The sequence below is a fragment of the Heteronotia binoei genome, chromosome 14, assembly GCF_032191835.1.
Source record: "Heteronotia binoei isolate CCM8104 ecotype False Entrance Well chromosome 14, APGP_CSIRO_Hbin_v1, whole genome shotgun sequence".
Taxonomy (NCBI): Eukaryota; Metazoa; Chordata; class Lepidosauria; order Squamata; family Gekkonidae; genus Heteronotia; species Heteronotia binoei.
Window position 1 is genome coordinate 32,004,520 of NC_083236.1, and position 25,188 is coordinate 32,029,707.

At 44.8% G+C, this 25,188-nt stretch overlaps 2 protein-coding genes across 3 annotated transcripts in view; one reads left to right on the forward strand and one right to left on the reverse strand.

The window, feature by feature from the left end:
- LOC132582285 (fatty acid 2-hydroxylase-like) overlaps positions 1-4,986 on the forward strand; it is a 95,934-nt gene extending 90,948 nt beyond the window's left edge. Inside the window, exons 6-7 of the mRNA XM_060253823.1 lie at positions 216-468; positions 4,866-4,986. Coding sequence (XP_060109806.1) covers positions 216-468; positions 4,866-4,945 — 333 coding nt within the window. The 3' untranslated portion in view covers positions 4,946-4,986. The remainder of the gene's footprint in view (positions 1-215; positions 469-4,865) is intronic.
- Positions 1-22,149, reverse strand: part of CIAPIN1 (cytokine induced apoptosis inhibitor 1) — a 68,637-nt gene extending 46,488 nt beyond the window's left edge. The window contains exons 1-8 of one of the 2 annotated variants that reach the window (XM_060254137.1): positions 21,984-22,149; positions 20,567-20,719; positions 19,466-19,542; positions 18,680-18,848; positions 16,007-16,080; positions 15,325-15,440; positions 13,703-13,778; positions 13,085-13,228 (exon numbers count right to left, since the gene is read on the reverse strand). In XM_060254137.1, coding sequence (XP_060110120.1) covers positions 13,118-13,228; positions 13,703-13,778; positions 15,325-15,440; positions 16,007-16,080; positions 18,680-18,848; positions 19,466-19,542; positions 20,567-20,719; positions 21,984-22,140 — 933 coding nt within the window. In that variant the 5' untranslated portion in view covers positions 22,141-22,149 and the 3' untranslated portion in view covers positions 13,085-13,117. Of the gene's footprint in view, positions 1-12,650; positions 13,229-13,702; positions 13,779-15,324; positions 15,441-16,006; positions 16,081-18,679; positions 18,849-19,465; positions 19,543-20,566; positions 20,720-21,983 lie in introns of those variants that run through there. The other variant, XM_060254136.1, reaches the window with a different exon arrangement.
- Between the last annotated feature and the right edge of the window lie 3,039 nt (positions 22,150-25,188).

Consider the following 25,188-nt stretch of genomic DNA (forward strand, 5'->3'; position numbering starts at 1 on the left):
ACACTGCCATGCCCTTTCCTGCGGTGCTTGGTTCAGACCCCCAGCTCCCCCGTCTCCCCTCACTGGACAACAACCGCATTTTATTAGAAACAAAAAATGGCCATGAGTTTGATCACAGGTCTCCCCATGGTTTGGCGGATTGGGGCCTGGGAACTGGCTTGTTGATTGGGGGCATCGGTTTGAAGCCCAACTCACCTTTTGTGTTTCCCTTCCAGAGTCCCTTCGATGCCTCACGCCTGGTTTTCCCACCTGCACCAGCGTCCCTGGCCATATTCGCTTTCTACCTGCTTGCCAATTGCGCGTTTCCCAAAGCCTTCGCCCTAGCCATCTTTGCTGGAGGGCTTTTTGGCTACGTTCTCTATGACATGACTCACTATTACCTGCATTATGGCTCTCCAGAGAAAGGCAGTTACCTGTACAGGTTGAAGGCCTATCATGTCAAGCATCATTTTGAACACCAAAAAGCAGGTAAAGGAGGTGGGCTCTTGCCCCTGGATGGGGAGGGGTAGTACTGCCTGGTTAAAGGCGTTGCACTGTTTTGTGTTCCTTTTTGCTCTGCTCAGAACTTTCCTGGATCAGTGCTCCCTTACACTTACAACAGACAACCTGCACTTGAGGATAGATTTGCCCTTTGGTGATGGTGGGAAGTTTTGGCCAAGCTCTGATTGCAGGGATTGGCATAACCGTTATAGAGTGCTTCCATTCCTGGCTTACCCAGCCACACAAGGTGGTTTATTTAAGATGAAGAAGACGACGACAATGATATTGGATTTATATCCCGCCCTATACTCTGAATTTCAGAGTCTCAGAGTGGTCACAATCGCCTTTACCTCCCCCCCACGCCATGACTGTGAGATGGATGGGGCTGAGAGAGCTCTTACAACAGCTGTCCTTTCAAGGACAACTCCTGTAAGAGCTGTGGCTGACCCAAGGCCATTGCAGAAGGTGCAAGTGGAGGAATGGGGAATCAAGCCCATCCTCACAGATAAGAGTCTGTGCACTTAACCACTACACCAAACTCACATGGCAGCCATTTTCCTTGTTCCCCTTCCCATGGCAACTATCATTTTCCCTTGCCACTACAAGCTATTTTAAAAATCGGTGAGTGAGCATTGTTCTATCAATACAACTTAATAACATGTGCATCAGGTTCTCTGAATCTCTGGCTTTCATCCCCCACCCCCCTCCGAATAAAAGTAACTCTCTAGCTCCTTTCATGGCAGCGATAAGCTTACCTTTTTTCAAAGACAAAGTTAGGAGTTCAGAGGACCTGATACGCAGGCTGTTATAACATTATATTGGTATAAAAAATTGTCAATTTAAAAAATCTGCAAAGGCCTGGGTGGCTTGGGGAGGGAGGGTGGCCACTGCTGAGGAACCAGGGCAGGGAATTGGTTGGGGAAACCCAGGCTGCAGTCACACCCACTCAATAATGCACTTTCGATGCACTTTCCCACTGTCCTTTGGGGTAGAAACCCAGTTTCTGCTGCGCTGGATTGGCAGCAGCAACCAGGAAACCACAATGTGAAAACCAGCCCTGTGGCTCTTTGACTTGGCTCATTCTGGGAGAGCTCAGGGCTGAAAATGGAGGCACCTTCTCAGAGCCTCCCAGGCATCTTTGTGGCAGCTTTTCCCACATTTGATAAGCTTAGCAGTATTGCTGAGTGGGAAGAAAGGGGTAAGACTGGAGGCAAGTTTATAATTAAAATGCAGTTCAATAAATACTGCATAATAGATACGAACGGCACAGTTGGAATGGGTTCCAAAAATAGGAGAAACTGCAATTAAATCAACAGGGTACAAAGAAAACAGATCACAACATTAATGAGCAGTGCAATAAAAATGTGGTCATTTGAATGTTCACTGAATCTGAGCCCGCATATTGGCCACATTAGAGTACATTCCTTCTTCCTGGAACCTCTGGAAAGGACAGCTTCATAAGCCATGGTAATAACCAAACAAACCATTCTTCAGAAGTGGAAAGCAAACGCTACGCCACGTATTAAAAGTATGGACTGAATCAACACGACACCTTACGGCCAAAGGAAAAGTGGCTTTTAATTGACAAGAAACAAACGTCAAGTATATTGAAATGTCTGCATTTGTGGATCAACAAAATAAATAAGAGGGTAGTAGGTACAATAAAGAGCCCCGTGGCACAGAGTGGTAAAGCTGCAGTACTGCAGACCAAGCTCTGCTCACGCCCTGAGTTCGACCCCAGCAGAAGCTGGGTTCAGGTAGCCGGCTCAAGCTTGACTCAGCCTTCCATCCTTCCGAGTATCCAGCTTGCTGAAGGTAAAGTGTAAATGACCGGGAAAGGCAATGGCAAACCACCCGATAAAAAGTCTGCCATGAAAACTTCGTGATGTGACATCACCCCAGAGTCAGAAACAACTGGTGCTTGCACAAGGGACTACCTTTACCTTTAGTAGGTACAATAAGCAATGCAGTGAAAACGGCCTAAAATTTTCATAGGTATTAAAAATGCAACTCTTGTCCCTTTATAAAAATGTGTCACTTCTTTAGGAAATGGGTGTGCCAGGCACATGCTTACTGAATGTGGGAGGAAGACATCTGTACATGAGACGCATATTTGTGTGAATACAGCCTGCTTTCCAGTTGGAGCCCAGATCCACACTCAGACACTGCAGAGGGTTATATTAAGGGGGGGGGGGCAACAGCAGTACCAGAGGATTACCATATCTCAAGCCAAAAAAAAATCAAGCGCTCTGTGTTGATCACTAGAAGAGCACTAAAGAGCCTGACACTCCAGGCCATCCACAAGTTATTCAGATTAGGAGGTGAGTCAAGGCCAAGGAGATAGAACTTGAGAGGAGCAAAGAAAACTAGAATTTACCAAGGCCTGAGTTGGGGATCTAAGCACTGAAGGGGTACAAGTGATTCTAAACCAGTGATTTCCATCGGGACACCCATGGATATCATGGTGTCTGCAGGAGGGTTTCTTAAGGCCCATTTGCTTCTTTGACAAAGCATCTCTTCCCCAAAGCTAGGACCCAAATCCTGGCTTTCCTCCACCTCAGTGGATCAGGAGGCTTCAGAAGATGCCAAGAAACATCACCTTTAGGAACAGTGTTCCCTCTAAGCTGAGTTAGTGTGAGCTAGCTCACAGTTTTTTAGCCTCTGGCTTACACATTTTTGTTTTAGCTCAGGAAAAATGGCCTCAGAGCAAACTAACTTATGCAGTAGCTCACAACTTTAATGTCAGTAACTCACCAAGTAGAATTTTTGCTCACAAGACTCCACAGCTTAGAGGGAACATTGTTTAGGACTTCAGGGAGGACTCATTCAGAAACAGCTGCTCCCATGATAAGATGATTCCTGGATTGCAGCCTCCCTCTTGCTTTGTGATTGGCAGCCGTTTTGTGATTTCCCCCCTTGTGGTGGGCATTTTGTACCGACACTCTGTTCTCATAATTCCAGAAGTGCCCACAATTGCGCTCAACACAGTTGGGCAGCCCTGGTCTCTGCAGCTGCAGATGAAAGTCAGGTGTGTTTTGGGGTGAACTCATGATTCACATGAGGCAATACTCTGCAAAGTGCAAGGATTCCACAGCAACTGCTTCCTGCAAGTTTTCCACTGATAGTTGTAGAAATCCTGCTGGAGAATCCCATCTTTGCTTTGTTGGTAGTAGTTTTTGTATTACCGACATTGCGCTTATTGTGAGTGTGTTGTAATGTCTCCTGGAGGTGGTTTATGCTACAGGACAGCCTGATCTAATCAGATATCAGAAGGTCAGCAGGGTCAGCACTTGGATGGGAGACCATCAAGGACGACTCTGCCGAGGAAGGGGATGGCAAACCACCTCCTGCTTCTCACTTGCCTTGAAAACCCTTTGCCGAGCCCTGGCCTGGATAGCCCAAGCGAGCCCGATCTCATCAGATCTTAGAAGCTAAGCAGGGCCAACTCTGGCAAGTAATCGGAGGGGAGTCTTCCTTGGAATACCAGCAGTTGGGAGGCCGGAGCAGGCTTTATTCATCCATTTCCCTGAATATCCTCCAGGCCCACAGTAGGGGTCAGTCACCAGAGGTCGCCATGACTTCTGGGCGCATACACACACATGCACATATTTAAAAAATATAAAAGTACCAAAAGAAAAAAAGAAAGAAAGCCCTTTGCTGGGGTTGCCATAAGCCATTTGCAGCTTGACGGCACTTAGGTACGTATGTGTGATTCCCAACCACCCCCAAGTGTTAAGAATAGGAGAGTATTTTGAAAAAAAACCCCAACTATTTTGCTCTGTCAGTCTGGCAACTATTTGGCTAGTCTGGTGTAGTGGTTAATTGTGCAGACTCTTATCTGGGAGAACCGTGTTTGATTCCCCACTCCTCCACTTACAGCTGTTGGAATGGCCTTGGGTCAGCCATAGCTCTGGCAAAGCTGTCCTTGAAATGGCAGCTTCTGGGAGAGCCCTCTCAGCCCCACCGACCTGTCTGTTGTGGGGGGAGAAGATATAGGAGATCGTAAGCCGCTCTGAGTCTCTGCAGTCTTCTTTTTCTCTGCCTGCTGATCTTCAGGAGTGGCCTGCCTGCTAGCCACAAAGGATGAACAGACAGCTCAGGAGTCCTCCAAGCCTTGAATCCAGCAGGAGCTCACAGCAGTGCAGCTTCTGAACCTGAACCAGCTCAGCACATCAGCAGGCCTTGAATTCAGCAGAAGCTCACAGCAGCGCAGCTCCTGAACCTTTCTGAGGGTTCTTCCTCCTCCTCCCCACCTACCCGCCTTGCCCATTGAATAGTAGGTGCAGCTCCATAACAATCCCTGGATGAGCTCCACCATCTTATTTTTCTATAAAATGACCCCTGCCTCCGACTGACCTTGGGTCTCTCTCTACCCCTTTTCTCAGGTTTCGGCATCACCAGCACATTCTGGGATCATCCGTTCCAGACGCTAATCCCAGATGAAAACTTCAAGAAAGAAAACTAGCTCCCGCTGCTGCTCTCCGGTGCGGTCGTCGGTGGGACTTTTTCTTTCCTTTTCCAGAACTGTGGGACTTTTGGAGGCTTGAGACTCTGGGAGAGATGACGATGGTTTTCGTTTCGCTGCTTTTTCTATGGCCTTGTGATTCTGCTCAGGATATTAAGTGCTTCTGGGAGGCAGGATGCCTTACGAGACCACTGAAGCCCCGGGACCCTGAGGAGGCTAACGGAGGGGGAGAAGGAAAGGCGGTATTTTTGCATTGTAGCTTGGATAAGAGCGCAAGGAAACAGTCAAAGGCACAGCAGCTGAGAACTCTCTTTGAAAGATCCCAGAATTGCTTTCTCTTTTTTAAGTAGCTATCTTGACAAGGAATGCACAGCCCATGATGCAATCCACTCCTGCTGTCAGGACCCAGCTCTGATCTTTTTGGGTGGTGGTTGAAGGGATTTGCACTGGAATGAGGGAGAGGTCTGTGTTAATTCTTGGCAGTGATCTACAACCAGCTCAGCACATCACCCTACAGTTGCCCTCTGCAGGCCTGAGATGAGGAGCAAGAGGCAAGTCAACTCTTTGGGTGTTTGCACTGGCTGCCTCTTTGGATTTGGATGCAATCCCCAGAATGTTTAAAATGAATGGGGCTTCATGAATTCCTTGGGTTTATTAAGCTAGTGCCAGAATTGTTGGAGCTGGGTGAGGTCTAAGAAATCAGTTCAGCTCTCCTGTCCCAAGAAAGGGCCTCCTGCACTTGGATCCCCTCAGTTGGTGCCGTTCCCTTCACTTCCTTCTCAATCTGGAGTTTGGAAGTGGTGCAGCGCAGCATGTGCATTCCATTCGGCATCTGTGGAGGTTTGGCAGGGCTTGGCTTTGGCAGGTGGTGGATTGCAATGGGTGAAGAGAGTAGAGGAACTTGGCAGGGTAGGGGGAGAAGAGAATATCGCCATATCTGAACAGACGGAAAGAAGTGTGGGCTCCCCCTCCAGAAGACAAACCTGCATTCCAAACAATGCAACCAAAATTATACACAATTACACTGAAATTACACTCTGCTGTGGTAGGATGCACGCAGCATCCAAAAATTTGCCATGGACTGCTATATGTTTTCTTACGACCTTATCAGATGACTGGGATTTTGGGTTTATTATATATTTTTCACAGCCTGTTGATTCTCCAAACAGTATCAAGTTCTTCCTGAGCTTTATTCTGAATCTATTATATTTCACCAGGGCTTTTTTTGATCAGGAATACACAGGAATGCAGCTCCTGCTGGCTTTTCATCAGGAGGTGTGGCCTAACATGAAAATGAGTTCCTGCTGGCTTTTTTCTTTTAAAAAATCCCTGTGTGAAACAATGATGTCAGGGGTGTGGCCTAATATGCAAATGAGTTCATGTTGGCCTTTTCCTTTAAAATATGTGAAACAATGGTGATGTCAGGGGGTGTGGCCTAATGTGCAAATGAGTTCCTGCTGACCTTTTTCTTTTAAAAATCCCTGTGTGAAACAATGGTGATGTCAGGGGGTATGGCCTAATATGCAAATAGGTTTGTGCTGGCCTTTTTCTACTAAAAAAGCCCTGTATTTCACCCACCAACCAACCCATCCACCAATAAGATGTCTGCAGTGATACTTGCTCCACAGCTTGTAGAGAACACGTTCATGGTTGTCATCAACTAAAAGAACCATATTGTCTTCTATCCCTGGCCATACTGACTTCCATCTCAAGGAGGCTTGCAGCTTCCCCATTCCTCTGGTAGCAGCTGTTTCAAGGTGGAAGCCACCTGCCTACCACCAGACAGGCAAAAGAACAATGGCAGCACAATATATAGACTACGAAAATATCAAAAATATTGTGCAAGACACACACTCTTGAATAGTTTATACAAAATTAAGTAAATTGTATTGTGTCATATAATGAACAGCCTACAAAAGTAGGCATACATTCATACAATCAGAAATTAAAGCCAAACAAGAGTCTCAAATACAGTATTTCAGGGAGGACCCCTCACAGTCTCTTTAATTTTCCAAATAGAGTACTAAGACTCAATAATAAAGTTCCACAGGAGTCCCTCCGTTGATTGTTGGCTACTGAAGGAAAAATTCTTGCCTTCACACAAACTCCAGCTTTGATTGCGTTCCGCTGCTCCTGCAGCTTCCTCGTAAGCCAACTGAAAATTCCAGCCAAGTTCTCTCATGCTCATTTCAGTATCTAGCCGCCAATTAATGCCCCTGTCCTCCTGGCTGAAGTTGTGTCTGCCCTTATTGTATCCAAGTGGTGGGAGCTCTGGGGGAGTAGGCCTACAGCAGTGCCTCAAATTGTTTGCAGTCCTGTGTTGCCCTTTGCCAGTGACTCTAGGAGCCAGAGGGCCATGTTCTCATGGGATGGGGATGGAGGGGTAAATGCAAGAGGGTAGAGTTGGAAAGGTTCTGCCATCTACCCTGTAAGACTAGGACACCCTCCTGTATCTATCTGCCCCCTTGGACCCTTCTCTGGAAGGAAGAAGCTGCCCCTCTGGAGCCAAACCACAGCAGGGAGCGAATGGGATTGCGTGGTCACTGGCTCCTGTGGAAAAGGTGATCATGTGCTCATCTCATAAGAGGGTCTTCCCTTCTGCAGAATTTTTCTCCCCCGAGCAATGCCTTAGAGCAAGTGGGCCACTTGGAGAGAGAACTGTTCCTGATAGTGATAGATGATGCACCACGCTTGGCCCTCCTTGTTCCTTCCCCTCTAGAAGTTCTGGTACTTGGGGGAGCGGCATTCTGGAGCCTCTTCCTTGCCTCCACATGGTGCACACGCTATTGGCTACACATAAATAGTTCTTTTTCTCCCACAAGTGATTCTGATCTATAAAAATGACAAGGCCATCCCAGGGTCCCTAGGCAGGGTGCAGTCTTCCTTTCTTAAGAACCAAAGCAGTGCCCTGTTGGATCAGGCCATTAAGTCATCTGTGCCTTCAGCCTGCTTCGCAAGGTAGCCAACCAGTTACCCTGGAAGGTCAATGCTGGGATAGTTCCGGGGAGAAACGGAACTGGGCAGACCATTAGCGCACAGACCAGTAATTCGGCAGGGATGCACTTTCAAAGAGGAGTTTGGAATCAGGCCTCCCATTTGCCTTGAACTTCTGCGAGCGTCTTGTGCCATCAGGTTTTTAGACCAGTATGTCATTCTGGAGCAGTTGGTATGCTGACAGCCTGTTAAACTGAAGTGGCGGAGTACAGTTCCACCGGTGCGGTATTTTACTAACACACAAAAGCAGCCAAATCCAGCCTTTCCCCAGGCCCTTATTTGCATCCTTTGGGAACGGACACTGCAGATAGCTACCCCACACAGGCTGGTCCCACTGCATTCCCAAGGAACTCTTCCTTTCTCCCAGCTCTGTGAAGGGCCCAGCTCCAAGCCCAAAGAGCATCAACTCTTCTCTCCCTGCCCCCCTGACCAAAGACAAGCTGCTGTTGATGTCCTTCCAAATGCTACTGTGTTGTCTTTTCTCTCTCCTGGGACCTAGGAAAGCAAAGCTGATTGAGGGAAGGACAGGGATCGCTGGGCCTCAGGACCACAACGTGCTTTCTTGCTGCAGCTTGACATTTTTAAACAAGCCAAATGAGCCTTCTGGTCTGTTTCTTGCATTCTCCCCATAGAGAGAGAACATCCCATGGGGTAGGGGCGGGGGCTGTCTTTTCTAACCATGCGCACACATTCCTACCAGCGCCTGTGCCTTTCTGTTTTTGTAAACTTTTTGTAAACCTTTAAAGGGAAAAAAACACACATTCCAACGAAAGTAATTGCAAAGAGATACATTTTTTCTGACTTTGTGATTTCTTCCCCCTCCCCTTTTTGTTGCAGAAATATTTAAAATCTGGAGTAAAGTTATATATTTAAAAAAAAACACGAACATACCTGCCATAATTGTACATAAATTGTGTATATTTTGGAAAATAAACCTTTTTATGTGTGTGCGGTACTGCCCTGTTTGAGATGCTGTTCTTGGAGAATGAGAGCAAAACACCACTTCCCCATTTTTGGACTAAGTGCCATTTTCAAAGCCCTGACACAGGGCTGGATTAACCATTTAGCCAAGTAGACACTGGTTTAGGGGTCCCAGGCCAGCTTTCATCCCGTTTCCCCCCTGCTTGCAGCCCTCCCAGCCTGCACACACAGCCAGCAACTGAACCACTCTTTGCCTGACTTGCCTGGCGCGGCTGCTGCTGCTGCCATTGTCGCCAAGTTTGCCTCTCTCTGCCTCCCCCACCAGCTTTGTCAAAGGGGCCTTTGAGAAGGGGCCTGCAGGCTGCAATGGGGACTATAGGTGGTGGGGCAGGCATTCCGACTAAGATCATTTGCGCGGGGGCTCCTGAGATTGTGACTGCCTAGGGGCCTCCACAGGGTTTAATCCTGCACTGCCCTGACACAACCTTCATCTCTCCCCCCACCACCACAAACAGCCTTTTCTAGCATGGTGTGTGGTTTTTCCTCCAAGCAACTGAGATCTCCTAGCATTTTTGCTGTTATCGCAGGCATCCCAAAGCCTGAGATCAGGCAGTCATCAGCAAAAACCACAACACTTAACAGCCATGGAATAGAACTAAGTCTTGGTCTGCAGTGATCCTGAACTGGCTGCTGGCAGAATCCCTGTTGCAGCTCACATAAGGGGAGCTGAAGCTCAGTGATAGGAAAAGGACTCCTGCATTTCACAAAGAAGTTTCCAACCTCAGGTCCTTCTTGCTAAAGAATCTTGGGTAACAGGTGTTGTGGAAGAGTGCCTCTCACAGAAGACAATACTGATCTAAAGGAACTAATATTTTGCCTTGGTATAAGGAATATGTTGCTAGTTAACAGAGTTCTTTTTGTATACCAAGTCTACAAAGTTTGGGGTTTTTTTTCTTATTAGGTAAACTTGCCAAAGCATTTTCTTCTTTTGCATTACTTCAGTTTCCTGAAGTAATGAGCAGAGGAGGTTAAGTCCCATAGAGCCTCAGCGCCACCTTGTGGTCAGTTGTTATAACTACTACTACAGGAAAATAAAGTCGTACGGTACATTGCAGGTAGGGTTAAGCTCTGCAGCCAGCCAGTTGACAGTGCCATGTAAAAAACAGGACAAATGCAGCTATTTCGGAGGCCACTTGACAGTATAACTGGCACAAGGTGGTTCCGTATTTTTTGTTACCTTGCGCCTTATCCCCAACTAATCAAGAATTTATCAGACTGTTAATTTTCTCAGAAATGCTAAGGGCTAGAAACTTTAAAACAAAAATCAAACATGAGCTTCTCAGGAAGTGTATCCTTACCGAGATCCAGCACTTTATTACACAGTCCTGCAGAACACATGCAAATTGACATTCCAATGAACTTTTTTTTTTTAGTCCTGAGACAGTAGCCTTTTGAGGGTAGACCCTGTTTAAGGTCAAAGCACACTGTCACAAACTGCCTCTCCCAAGTCAGCTGGATCAGTATTTACCCAATTAGAAAACTCTTGTACTGGTTCCCTTGGGGCTTATTGCAGTTTGAGAGACTGGTGCTGAGAAAAGGGTTAAATCCCATTCAGTGCTTCCAAATAGGTGTCCCTGCCTCCCTCCCAGGTTCAACAGGAAGTGGTCAGTCAGCAGGCTCCCAGGTATACTCATATATTGTAACCAGGGCTTTTTTTTTTTTAGCAGGAACACAATTCCAGCTGGCTGGGTGCAAGGGGTGTGGCCTAATATGCAAATATTCCTTCTGGGCTTTTTCTACAAATAAAGCCCTGATTACAACATTTGGCATCATGTTCTTTGCCAGTGATGTAACTTGGGGATTTAGATGCCATGTTGCTTTTTATTATTCCCAGGCCCCTTGTTGTGAAACTCAGTTATTTGACTATCACAAGTCAATCATCTCATTTCCACCATGTGTCCTGGGAGACAAGCATTTTCATGGACATTACCTCATCGCAGCCCAACTCCAACACAGATATTAAGACATGCATTTGCTGCTCTGAAAAGCTGTGTTCGCTCTGTAACATAACCCCGGTTATTATTAGCTCTTTTACCTGCTGCCTTATTATCCCAATGCAAAACAATACAGTGAATCAAGGCCTGGTTTGAGCTCTGGAGGAGGGGGCATGCTACCAACACCTCTGCATGTTCCTGGAGAAACGGCAGGCAGGATGATGGAGAAAACCTCCATAAGAGCAGCCAAAACTGGTTTCACCCAAGCATTTGTTCTAGAATTGTCATGGTCTAGCGACAATTGGTGTGGCTGGTGTGGTCAACCTATTGTAATCTGTGGTCTTCCCCCTTGCACTTCAGGTGAAGTTGCACAGACTGGGAAAGCACTTTTGAAGTGGGGGAGAGCCACTGCCCCTTTAAATGCTGTTACCACCTTGAGAGCTTCCCAATCACATCTTCCCTTTTCAGTGGAGATCAGAAGCAACCCCTCTACCCAGGAGGGAGGGGTAAATTATTCCTCTATAGCATTTTTTCATTTTAAAAAAAATGCTTAACAGTGCACAGTTACAGCAGCAAAGCAGCCATCACATAGTGTAGCTAAGCAAAGCACCAAAACCGGAGACCCTCCACCCCAAAGAGACCAGATTGAGAATGTGTTCAGACATCCCAACTGTGAAGACTCAGAGGATACTTTAAAACAGAAGAAATTAGGTTTCAAAGCAGGAGGGAAGACCTTCCCCTCCCCTTTTAATTCTTCACCACCTCTCTTTCAGGACACCCTCTGATTCTCTATGTGGTGTAATTATTTCCTACATGATTTCTTAATTAGTTACTCTGATGGGGGGGAGTAGATAGAAGCTTCAATTGCAACGTTTCAGCATTTGGTTATATTGTTCACTGCAACTGAGCCACGCTAAGCAAAATTTAAAACCAACAATCACATTTTTTTGCAACAAAAAAGGACAACTTAACCAACCCCTCCCACTTCAAAGAATCCATCACTGGTCTTCCACCACTAAACAACAACAAAAATAGTATACTGTGAAGCCGTCTGTGGGAAACCCCGACCAGCAGTAGCTAATCAGCAACACCACCCTGGTTAAGATAATGGTGTGTGTGTGTCATGTATGATCATCTGGGTTATTTACAACATAAAGCCTACAGAGAACTATCCTGGCCTAAGCACAGATTTCAATTGATTTAGTTCAGAGTAAGTCTGGAGCAAACAGAGATTTTTTTAAAATAGGCTAAGAAGCCCATGATGCAAAGAAGAAGAATACCTGAACAATAAAATATTCTTCATTTGCACCATTCTTTTGCCTATTTTCATCCTAGACCCGGGGTGGCCAAACTTACTTGACATAAGAGCCACACAAAACAAATATCAGATGTTTGAGAGCAGGAAGGTAGGCAAGCAAATAAAGAGAGGGAGGGAGAGATGGAAAGAAAGCAATTTTAACTTTAAATCCAGTCTCCAAGCTGCTGGCTGGCTTAGTTTGTAGAAGTGATTTAAAGAGACAAATGCCTTCTCCACGTCAGCCAACGGGTGGTGGGGGCTTTGACAGCCACATGTGTGAAAGAGCCACATGTGGCTCCCAAATCACAATTTGGCCACCCCTGTCCTAGAGTTAAGTCTACACAGGACTGCACTGTTTGTCCTGAGAAGCTCATCAGAAATGATTGCATGTAAGGTTCCCTGTGAGATGTTTTTGTGGCTGTTGCTTCAAAAGTGAAATTGCAACACCAACTAAGGGAGGACAGAATATTCCTGAAGCGATGGACAGGAGTCAGACAGCTCTGTTCACAACTTTAATTCCAGATCCTCCTATTGTGCCAGCAGGAGGGAACACCGAGTATAAATAAGCTCACACATTGTGAGGTCACAACCCCACCATCATTTCCCCACCCACCTTCTAATTATGCTTTTGCAGTTCTGCTTTTGGCACGCATTAAAAGAACAAACATCCTGGGATGGCAGCTCAGTCAGGCAAGGCAGCACCTTATATACAGGGCCAACTGCCAGTACAGACAGACTTGTTGCCTAGTGGGTACATCATGAAGGCCAACGTGTTGGTGTTAAGAACCACTACAGTTCATAAATTGTTGAAGATGCATCAGCTATGTGAAAGCTAGTACGGAATACAAGTCTATATAGTGGTCCGACTACCTTCTGGCTGCCGAGAAGACCTTTTGTGTCTGAGTTTTGCCAGTAGAACAAGGAGCCCGAAAGCCGCCCAAAGGAGGCTTTGATACCACCCTCCTCTCAGGCATCGTGTAGGTTGTTCTCATTCAGGAGGATCTTCTCCCCGGGCTTAAAGGCTGGCATGCCTGCGTAAGGGCAGCTGGCACAGCGGAACGCATCCCCCAGGTAACACTGCGGAGGGGAGACAGAAATGGAATCCATCAGCTTCGCTCCAGAGGAAAGCAGCACAGTGATATTGGTTTGACAGCAAAAAGGGACTCGCATTACACTTATCACTCAAAAACATTTGTTAAAACACATTTGTTTTTTTAGTGTTCATCTTCCGAGGGTCAGTTTAGGCTCAAGGCCATAAGCACAGCCAACTCCCGTAGGAGGCAAAATTCTTTACTCACTGCTTGGGCTCCCAGGAGAATGTTAACTCTACCAGAAAAAAAGAAAAAACAAACCCCACAGCAGCTCAGCTATCTCCAACATGGTGCCCACTGATGTGTTTCCTGGAGCCCACTTGCTTCTTCCCCATGTAAAGAGCCAGCAAATATATGCAAACATATATAACAGCCTTAAGCACCTGGCATTAAATCCTAAACACTTCTAGAGGTTTTTTTAAAGGTCTCTAAGAACAGTTTAATGAATGTACATCCTTACATTTCCACAAGCAGATTTTGGCTTTGGGTTATTTGTCTCCTTCTCCTTCTCCAGCTCTTCAGCAAGGCCACATGTACTACAGAAGGAACAAGAGTATATCGGTCTATTAGACAGAGTGATCATTACCCAGCAGCTTCCACTGCAAAGAAATGTGAGATTACTGTCAATACCTTTGTACAGAAGGCACCTCACACTCTGGAAATGGACACACAGTCCACTACTTCCTGATCTGCCCTTCTAAAAACAGCAATAGAAGTGGAGAGGTCTGGATTCAAATCCCCACTCAGCGACAGTGGTTATCAGGTGATTTTGAACATTTCAGCCTAACTTACCTTGCAGGAGCCCTGCGTACACATTACAATGAATGCACACAAAATCTGCACGCGGATTTTATATGTACACTGAGTAATTCTGACATTGCATTCAGTGTTTGTACAGCTGAACATGAGGATAATTATGATATTGGATTTATATCCCCCCCTACACTCTACATCTCAGAGCAGCTTACAAACTCCTTTATCTTCTTCCCCCACAACAGGCACCCTGTGAGGTGGGTGGGGCTGAGAGGGCTCTCACAACAGCTGCCCTTTGAAGGACAGCTCTGCAAGAGCTATGGCTAACCCAAGGCCATTCCAGCAGCTGCAAGTGGAAGAGTGGGGAATCAAACCCGGTTCTCCCAGATAAGAGTCCATGCACTTAACCACTACACCAAACTGGCTCTCATGTGAACACGTGACTTAAACCCTATATTGGCCAGGTACTGGTTTCCAGTTTTAAAGTGAGCCCACATTAGTTCTTTCTTATGAACAGATATAAACAGGATGAACACACATTCATGGAAAATTACGCAAGCGGGTCCAGAGCTGTCGTGAGGTCTCTAGGTTCTCATCTAGAAGATGCTTAATTCAAACTGATCCTCTGCTATGTTTATTCTGAAGTGAGGTCCATTGATTTCAGTAAAGCTTAGTCCCACATTTGAAGGAGTGCAGCATGAGTCTCAGCATTTCATGGTTGCCTGCATCCTCTTCTACAACTTGTTGAAGTGTTTTGCTACGTTTTTAAAGCATGCACACAGAACTGATCACAGATATAAAGACAACGTAAATGTTAAAGCACAGGGATGTTAAAGAAACTCTGTTTCACTAGAAACGCTATTTCCCTATAAGCTAAAATGATATAAAACTGAGTTCCACTGTACTTTGCTCACATCATCAGAAGACAAGCCTCACTGGAACAGACACTAATGCTAGAAGTCGAAGGCAGCAGGGAAAGACCTAAGATGAGACGGATTGACTCAACAAAGGAAGCCGTGGTCGTCAGACCTGGACAAGGCTGTTAATGATAGGAAGTTTGGGAGGTATTCAGTGGTGCCATAGATTGGAAGCGACTTAAGAAATTAAAAAGGGGGAGGATGAGCACCTACACTTGAGATAGATGTGCAGTTCAACTTCATTTCCAGCACTTTGAACTCCTAAACAGCCTCATCTCACTCCAGAAGACTAACACCCCCCCCCCCCCCAAAACAGACCTGCTGAAGGAGCAGAGACAACACCAAAATTCAAACTCCAGATTAAAGATTCCAACTGTAGGTCAGCATCCTCCTCCTAGATCTTGGGACTCACCAATTCTTGCAGGCTTTCCTCTTTCCAGACTCCTTGCAGGAAGGGGCTTTCAGGGAAGCGGGATCTGGCTTCTTCAAATCCTCAGGATCCAGCAGCTCATCCGAATCCAGGAGATCCTAAGAGCCAAGAAGTTAAGGATACGAAACTGAAATCATGTCTACATGATGAACATTTCCATTTCACAAGGATATAGCAGAACTTCCCCTTTCTGCATGGACTAGTCCTGTGGCTTCACAATAAGATCATTTCTGAAACATGCATATTCCTTGCATTGGGAGACTTTTTCTTCTGTCTTCTTTCACAAAGCATATAAACCAGAATTGTTCAGAAGGACAGTTTTATAAAGGGAAACAGGACTAGAGTAAAATGAAATTGTTCATGAGGGCACTATTATAAAGAGAACAGGGCTACATATTGCACCATTTATTGCACTATCTTATTCTTACTGCACGGCTTTCTAGCCTCGGCAATCCAGTTTGCGATACAGTTTATGTGTCACATCTTCTACAGTTACTGCACTGATTTCCAATTTTGTGATCCCAATCTTTTCACATTTTCACACTATGTCTTGCCATGTCTCTGTTGTATTACACTGCGGTTAATTTTTGTAATCTGCCTTGAGTCTCAGCAATAATAAATAGACTATAAATAAATACATACATGAATAATTATTTTCACTTACTGAGTCCTCATCATTCATATCACTGGCAGAAAGAGTCCAGAGCTTTGCAGCAGTGGGATCCACAGCCCGCTTTTCTGGAGTAATTTGGGGGGAGGGAGAAAGAGGAACCTTAGCAGTAGTGAAATGATGTGATTCAATGAGACAAAAGAAAAGAGGTCAAACTAGAGCCAGTTTTGGGGTCTTTTACTGTGCTGAAACAAAGTGGTTCTATATGCGTGTTAAAAGAGAATCTCCTTAAATATGTTTTTGAAATGTAACGATGAAAAATCTGTTCTAGCGCACCCAAGATAATTCTCTCTTTAATTATTCAGCAGATAGCACACACAGCCCAACAAACAAGATAACAAAAAGCAGCTTGAAGAGGCTATTTCCAAAGGAGCCAAGTAGGCAACAACAGGGCAAATGTGGTTCAACTGACACAAGCATAAAGTGATGCACACTGCAGCATCCCCTCCCACTTCACATATACACTGATGAGGTTCAACTGCAGAAGATAAGAAGGAATGGCCTCAGTGGTGAGGCGCTCAATGGAAACATCGACTCCATGTGTGGCAGTGATAGAAAAGGCCAACTGCAAGCTAAAAGCAGAAAGAAAAGTACTGAAAACAAGACAGCCAGTATTGCAATGCATATAGATCTATAGTACAATCACATACTGAATCAAGTCTTCACAAATCCGAAAAAGGTTATCAGAGCTAGAAAAGGTGCCAAAAAAGGAGGGGATGGGCAATAAAAGTGATCAGTGCTAGAGCACTCCCCCTATCAGAAAAAAAAATTAAAGATCTTGGGACTTTTCAGTTTAGAAAAAAATACCAGTTAATAGGAGTTAGGGAAGAGGAGAGATGGTGCTTATACATAAAATTTTGCATGGATTGGAGGCAGTGGAAATAGAATTTTTTTTCTTCCTCTCGCAAAATCTCAGGGACTAAAGAAAAGACTTCTTCACACAAAACTAACACACCTTGCAAAACTCACTGTTACAGATACAGTCTCGAGTATGGGTGTATTTAAAAGGGGATGAGACAAATTGTGTACATGATGGCTAGACAGAGCTTTCACATATCCCTCTGACTGCCCTTTTCTGGAGGGAAACAATGGGGGTAGACAGAGCTCTGGTTCCAATATAAAAGCTCTATGTGGCCTGGACTCCACATGCTACTTGAACTGACTTCTCTCCAATATCCTAAGAATAATTTGGATGAGATGAGTGTTGCCGAACCCCCACCCTCCATGATGCCATCAGGACAGCTGTGTTGCCTATGAAGGCATTGCTAGGTGGTTGCTCCACAGCTATTAACCACAAGTCACAAGAAGTTGAGCATTTTCTGGAATCATTATAGGATGTGGGGGGGGGGGGGGTGCCGTGAGATGAAGCCTACAGAAACAGGTAAGATTTTGCATGCTATGTTCTAGCCACTACCTGAATTTTCAAGGGGGAAAAAATCACACAGAGTGTGCTTGTAGAAAAAGCCCAGCAGGAACTCAACAGCATATTAGGCCACACCCTCTGACATCACCGGAAGTGAAGTCACCTGTTCAGTAGGTTACTTTCCAAATATTGACAGAGAACAGTAGAGTGCCATCAGCTGCATTTCATGGATGCAGGTTCTCACATAGCCCAATGAGAGACCTTGTGTGTGTCCCCCCCACCCCCAACATGGCCAGAGATAGACCGCCACGTGCAATGGAGCATGCAGCGGCAAGCCCAGCTTCTCCCAGAAGAGGGCGCTCAAGGGCAGCTCCACAGCTCTTGCTCTCTTCGCAATCCTGTTGGAGGCTGAAGGCGGCAGAGAGGACGGAGCGCATGGTCTGGGCGCGCATGGCTGCCTAGTGCCTTCCCTCTGCCAGAGACCTTTTTTTGAGCCGGAGCCCTGGCCAAGCCAGCCAGAACCATGCTCCTGCTCAAAAAAAGTTCTGAACATGCACACACACACAGAATTATGGTGCTAGCCACTATAAATCCCATTTCACCTAACACTGTTAAAATCCACCCATCTCTTGCATCCAAGTTCTACTCCTTAGTCAAAAGGATGTCATATACACAGCAGATACAAGGGAGTTCCTCTCTTGTTTGACATTTATGAGAAGTGTCAATTCTGTATTTCTGGGAATTTCTTGCTTCCCAAATGCTTTGAAAGGCAGTCAGGTGCCTTCACACACCAATATTAAGAGTGCCACTATGGGTCAGAAGGTGTTCTCAAGGTGTTCTCAAAGCATCTACTAGGTTACTACAAGTTGTTTTTGGAAGTTCTTTCAAACTTCACCTGGTTATGAGCAACACCATGTTATACACTAGAGAGAACAGAGGACTATGCTTTCAAAGGTCACCTTTCCACCATCATCTAGGCTATTATTATGCCTCCTACTGAATAATTTAAGAAGTTCAGATCTTTATCTGTTTTATTTTTATTCCACCCTTTCCTCAAGAAACTCAGGATGACACTGATGGCTCTCTCCCTGTCAGCCTGCACTCACAACAACACTGTAATTTAGTCACTCACTCTCTCTCCCAGAATGACCCAATGTCACCCAGTGACCTCCATTACATGGTGAGAATTTCAACCCAAGGTTTCCCAGGTCTCATCTGAAACTTTTACACCACACTGATCTCTACAGTTGTATGCATTTGCCCGCACTGCAAAGTAGTAAGACCTCCACTCACTTCTCTCTTACCAGATGGAATGGCTTTCTTGACAAAAGAAAGTTTGAGTTGACTTGAGGAACCCACTTCAAAGTTGGGCTTCTTGCCTTCTATCTCAACAAAGAAGAGCTCATTACACTGTGACCCTAGCTCCTCCTGGATAGCCTGTGTTTGCTCAGATGTTAAAGGTTCCTTCCGCAACTGGAAGACAAGACAACGCAAGTTGTTAATGCACAACTCAAATCCAACTTGCCTAGTGGAAACATCACACGTTACCAATTTTAAATAAACGTCTATTGGTTTTAAAGCATGATGCTAGCCACCTTGTGCTATCCTTGAAAAAGCATGAGATAAACTTCTAACATAAATTATGTAAATGTGATTTAGAAAACAAAACACAATGCCTTCCCAATCCCAAGTAAAGCATATCAATATTACTTCTGCTTGATATACGTCCACCCTAAATGTATTATAGAGAGCCCCGTGGCACAGAGTGGTAAAGCTGCAGTACTGCAGTCTGAACTCTCTGCTCACGACCTGAGTTTGATTCCAGCAGAAGCTGGTTTCAGGTAGCCGGCTCAGGTTGACTCAGCCTTCCATCCTTCCGAGGTCGGTAAAATGAGTACCCAGCTTGCTGGGGGGAAAGTGTAGATGACTGGGGAAGGCAATGGCAAACCACCCCATAAAAAGCCTGCCGTGAAAACGTCGTGAAAGCAACATCACCCCAGAGTCGGAAACGACTGATGCTTGCTGGTCCCTTTACCTTAAAAAAAAAAAAAAAAGTATTGTAAAAAGCACTGTAGATTCCTTTCACATACCTCCTTCACTTCTACCAGTCCAGAGAGTGTCAAGACTGTGGGGAGCTTGGTTATTGCCTTGAGCCTGCTGTTGTTACCTGGGAGATGTATGACAGGGAGAAAGAAAAGCCCATAATTAAGAAGAAGGTGTGGCACACTGAACTTGAAAATCCAACAGGATTTCAGAAAGATGGAACACTTGAGCCTGCCCTTCATTTAGATACTTCTGAATTACTTCAGGCACTACTAGATGATGACCTATCTATTAAGAAAACAGAATCGTTCACAGGATCTCGCTAACATAATCCAATATTTCCAGCAACAGCAAACAGGAGTGTAGTTACATTGGTTTGCAGTAGAAGTAGATGAGCAAGATTCAAGCTCAGTGGCACCTTAAAGACCAACAACAGTATAAGGTTTCAAGACTCTTAAAAACGTATACCTTGGAAATCTTGTTGCTCACTAAAGGCTGAATCCCAAGAGAAGCAGTTATCAGACCCATTACCATGTGTATCTTGCTCATGAGCACTGTGTTTCACAAGAGCTCAACTAAAATCTGCTAAAAAGACATTTCAAGTAGTGGGTTTGCTAGCTCTTCACCAACCCTGAGCATAGAAACAGCATATATACATTGTCACTTAAAGCAGCTTGTGCAATAACATAAGACTTGCATTACCTTTGCATCTAACCACCGAATCTTAGCTGCTGTTGAACTTAAAGCCAGTTCATTGATTACACTGGCAATCTACCTAAACACTCACCCCTGAGCTGTGTCTCAATACCACACTGCTAACCATTGCTGTCAAGTAACTGCCATTCTGTCATCTCGGTTCCATTTATGTTTGCCCCTCTTTAAGTTCAGGAAGGACCATCCTCAAAGTGGTGTAACTTGACCTGGGCTTGACTTCTGGCACTTATTATGACAACCAGATGGTATCAGTACAGGCACTGCAGAGCTGGTGCTGATCTAATCAACTTCAATTCAGCACTGACCTGTTGTATACTCAAGAGATACTTTCATCTTCAAGTTGCCCTGTACCCAGTAAAAGCTCTTTTGTTTCTCCTTCAGCTAGTTTTTTTACACCCATCACTCAAGACTGAGAAGAGGACTCAACTCCATACCTGTATCTGCTGTCACCACCTCCTTCAAAAGGACACGCCCTCCAGGCTTGATGATCCGAGCTATTTCAGCCAGTACATTGGCACTATGCACAGTCAGACTGCCGGGTACCAGACCTGATAGAACGGTATCAAACCTCGACTCCCTGTGGGATGCTGAGAAGACAAAGTGTGTACACATCCAGTTCAGAAGATATCCATTCTATGAGCTCTCTTCTTTCATATGCCTATTACAGAAAAACTTGATGAGGCAGCACAGTGCTCGGAACTGGGACAAAAAACAAAATGGCTTTGGGAAAACATTGCTAGGATCACCCATTGAAAGAGTCACTGCAGCTCGTTTTCAAATGGTGTAAGCCAACCATGAAGCAAAACTTCCAGCCCTCCTTTTGTCCACCAGGTAGCCTGAGAACTCTTTGCACAAGACTGCGCTGCAGTGTATTGGCTGGCTTCTTGCACATGCATGCCAAAAATCAGACTTCTGCTGTGCAGGTAAACCAAGGGTAGTAACAAAAGAATACCTGTTGACCTTTCCAATTACTTTCATGTCACACTCTCATTGTACGACAGAATGTAACTGCCATGTGGCACAAGCTGTGCTACCTGCAGTCTCAGACATGGGGCTGAATCCAGTGATCTGTCAGTCAAAGGCACATATGGCTAAAGATTTTCCCTGCTTCCCCTGCACTCCCCCTCCCCCAGCAGTCCCTTCACACACCAGAAAAATTGATTCCTGGCACTCAGGAAATTGCCCTTCCTGACTATTTCATCAGCAGAGTTGCACTAATGTGATGGGAAAGGGAGACCCTTCTTACTCTTCCTCAATACAGCCTCTGTGACTCACGTGGTGGTTCATGCGGGTCTTACAACCCCAAGAATCAACGTTCTTGGGGTCAGAAGGGACTATTGTGAGGTGTGGGGGGAGAAGAAGTTCTACATTCCTTGTAAAAAGGATCAGTCCAATTCACAGACCCCATTCAACTTATGAGTGGAAAGGATGATTTCCTCAGTGACATGAAGAACAATATCAACTCTTCCCTAGGCAGAACAGGGGCGGCCAAACTGCAGCTCGGGAGCCACATGTAACTCTTTCACATATATTGTGTGGCTCCTGAGGCCCCCACCACCCCACTGGCTGGCTAGAAGAAGGCATTTCTCTCTTTAAATCACTTCATCAAGCCAGCCAGTGGCTTGAAGAATGCACTTAAAGTTAAAGTTGCTTTCTTTCCACCTCTCCCTCCCCATCTATTTGTCTGCCTTCCTTCCTTCCTGTCCTATGGCTCTCAAACATCTGACTTTCATGTCTTGCAGCTCTCAAACATCCGTTTATTCTATGTGGTTCTTCCCGTTAGGCAAGTTTGGCCATCCCTGGTCTAGCTCATGTCTATCCAGCACAAAATGAATATTTCTCAGGCCTTACATTGGAGTAGTTGGTTGAGGTTTTCTACAGATACATGACCGTCGACACCGACAGCAGCCTGAATATTCTTTACAAGATTCTGGAGTGCCTCAGTAGAGGAGTGGCTATCCCAAACCACTGCCACCTGCTGGCCAGGAGAGATATTGTATTGTGCCATACCTAAGACAAACCTGAAAGAAAAAGAAAAATGATGACAAAAAAAGATGACATCTGGCAGAAGTCGGGCACTGAAAATATAAATTCACATCCGAGACTCCTTTCTGGATTTGTTCTCACTATTAGTGTAAGGACAGCAATACTGACAAAGGGTTACAATCATTCACTTCCCCAGACATACTAAAAGATCCATAGAAATCTTTTTTAATTAAAAAAACCTTTTGTACAAGCTTTTGTTTTCTAAATTTAGGAAATGAGAAAAACTCCTTCTCCCAACCAGGACTTTTCAAAACTTCCAATCAAGAAATGTGTCAGTTACAGCACTAAGTTTTTGGCACACCAAGAACTGGAGCATTTCTTTTATCTCAGCTGCACACATTGACACAACTGACTCTGGAGAAAAAAAGATAAAGATAAAAAGTTTAGAAAGTTTTAGAACTGAACCATACCAATAAAGAGACCTAATAAAACCAGAGCAATCTCTGGCAGCTGTACAGAAAGTTATGAAAGTAAGTACAGGTATTAAATTTTACAGTAAGACTGTGTAGGAGAACCAGAAGAAGGAGGGAGTCAGATAAAGGTGCTGTGTCTGTTCCTGGTTCAGAGGAATGGACCCTTCCTCAAACGAATAGGGCTTTTAATTTTTTTTTAAAACCCCTAAATTTACAGATGTTGAGAGCTGCTTTGGAGGGTTCTGGTCAAACAGTAGGCTTCAGATCCAACATACACAAACAGAGGAGGGTCTTCTATTTCTATTGAGGTTCTCTGCTATGGAGAAAGACTACAGGTCTGAAGCTTAGGTCTAAGTTTTCAATCATGGCCTTTCACTTAAGCAAGAATCTGGCCCAAGGCCTTTTGCTCTTCAGTATAATGCTAACATAAAAGCCCTATTGGATCAGACCAGTGATCCATCTAGACCAGCAGCCTCTTTCACACACAGTAGGAAACCAGTTGCCAGGGAAGGCTAAACAAAGAGGGCACAGAGGCTAAGACTTTTCCTGATATTGCACCAGCACTCAGAGCTCTGAATGAGAAACGATCTGAATAGAAGCCATTAATGGACTTCTCCACGAATCTGTCCAAACGTCTTCTAAAGCGCTCTATGCTAGTAATTACTGCTATATCCACTAGCAGTTAATTTCACAACTAGATATTTATTGAGTAAAGAAGCATTTCCTTCCATTTGTTCAAAACCTATTTGCCCATCAACTTCATTGGATGCTCCTAGTATTAGGAAGAAGTTCTCCCTACCAGCTTTCTTTACCCCATGCAACATCTGGAGTCTTTGTGCTAAAGCTTCCCTTACTGGCCTTATGACCTTGAAAGCACACTGATGAACCTGAAGAGCAAGGCTCCTTCGTGCAAACAGGGCAGATGACTAAATCTTTAAAATACTATTCTACTTTGCTTTATGCAAGAAAGTGACTGATGCAGTGCAGTATAAACAAACAAACATGTCTGCAGCCATTCAGAACCTGACCCTTAATTTCATTTTAAGCTTCAAAGAGTTGCATGAGTCCCTTTGTGATATTCTTCTGCCCGTACTGGCCAAATGGCAGTGAGTTGCACGAGTCTCACTTTGAAACTTGCACTGCAGTTTCATGCAGGTTTTATTTCAGTGAGCTTAGATGAGAGTAACTCTCCATAGGATTGTACCTTTAGTATTTGTTTTTTAAACTTTCCATATCATACCACAGTGTACTTTATAAGGTATGAGAATGCTGTCACATCAGCAAGTTTAGGCAAAATATCATGAAGCAGAGCAGCACCAACACACTTAGGAAACAATCAGCTTCCAAAAGGCAGTTCAGGGTAGCAGTGAAGCATCAGCATTTTAATAACTGAAGGACAAACTCAAAATTCACAACTGTTTCCGATGATGCAGTCCAGGAAGGACACAACCAGTTAGAGATTCACTGTGTGTGTGTTTGTGCCTACCAACAACCTCTTATATGAGGCACAAAATGAGTGCAACAGTAAAATGGGCTAACAGTAGGTATCTTAGCACTATGTCGAACATTACCAGACAAACTGAACATATCTTACACTTCTCATAACACATCTAAAGACTGCATAACATTAGATTCAGAGGAATATGCTGCTCGGTCCATCTCACCAATACTAAATGAACCCAGGAAACTTCTATTCCACGTAGCTCTGTCCTGTGGATGCAAAGGCCTCTAAGTGCATTTCTTGAATGGGCTCTGAGGAAGGTGGGATTCCCCCCACCCATTACCAGCTGATTGTCTAGGACTTCTAATGAACAGATGTGAGACGAGGGAGTTTGCTCAGAGGGAGAAGCAAAGCTGAGGATATGTTCTACAGAAACATGGATTTTGGATTTTAAACAAGACATTTACAGCAGATTCTCGCTATTTGCAGGAATCTGTTCCCATGATCACTACAAAAGGTGAAATTCATGAATGCTGGGAGACATGCTGCCTCCCAGAAGCAAAACAGCTCCATTTCCTGCAAAATGTAATGATTATGGTGGTAGTGTGGTGGAAGAAAAAAGAGAGAGGCTGAACTGCCTTTTGGGAGCTGATTGTTTCCTAGAATAGATGTTCTGGCACTGCTTCTGCTTCATGATGTTTGCCTAAACCTGGAAGTAGCCCTAACTGTGATGTGCATTTTCCCTTCCAGCTGCATAAAGTATTGGAAGGCACAGATTATGTGGATATATTCTACAGGCACATGCACCCTACTTCATGTGACTGGAAAGAAGTGAAACTGCAAGTTCTGAGGATCTACTATGCTCCACGAGTGATATATATGAGGTTAAATTATTCAGCGATGTTTGGTAGTTCTTTTCTCTCTATGAATAACCTACTAAATAGCTAGAGGACAAGATATCGGAACATAAGTACCTTCCCTTCTGTGCCTTCCAATACTTCATACAGCTGGAAGGGAAAAGGTACATCATAGATAGGACCACTCTACTTTAAACATCAGGTTCACAGCTTTAGGGCAGCATCCAGAATGTACAAAACAGAACCCATCAAGAGGACATTTATATAAGGGGAATAAGTTAAATGGAATTGTTCAGGAG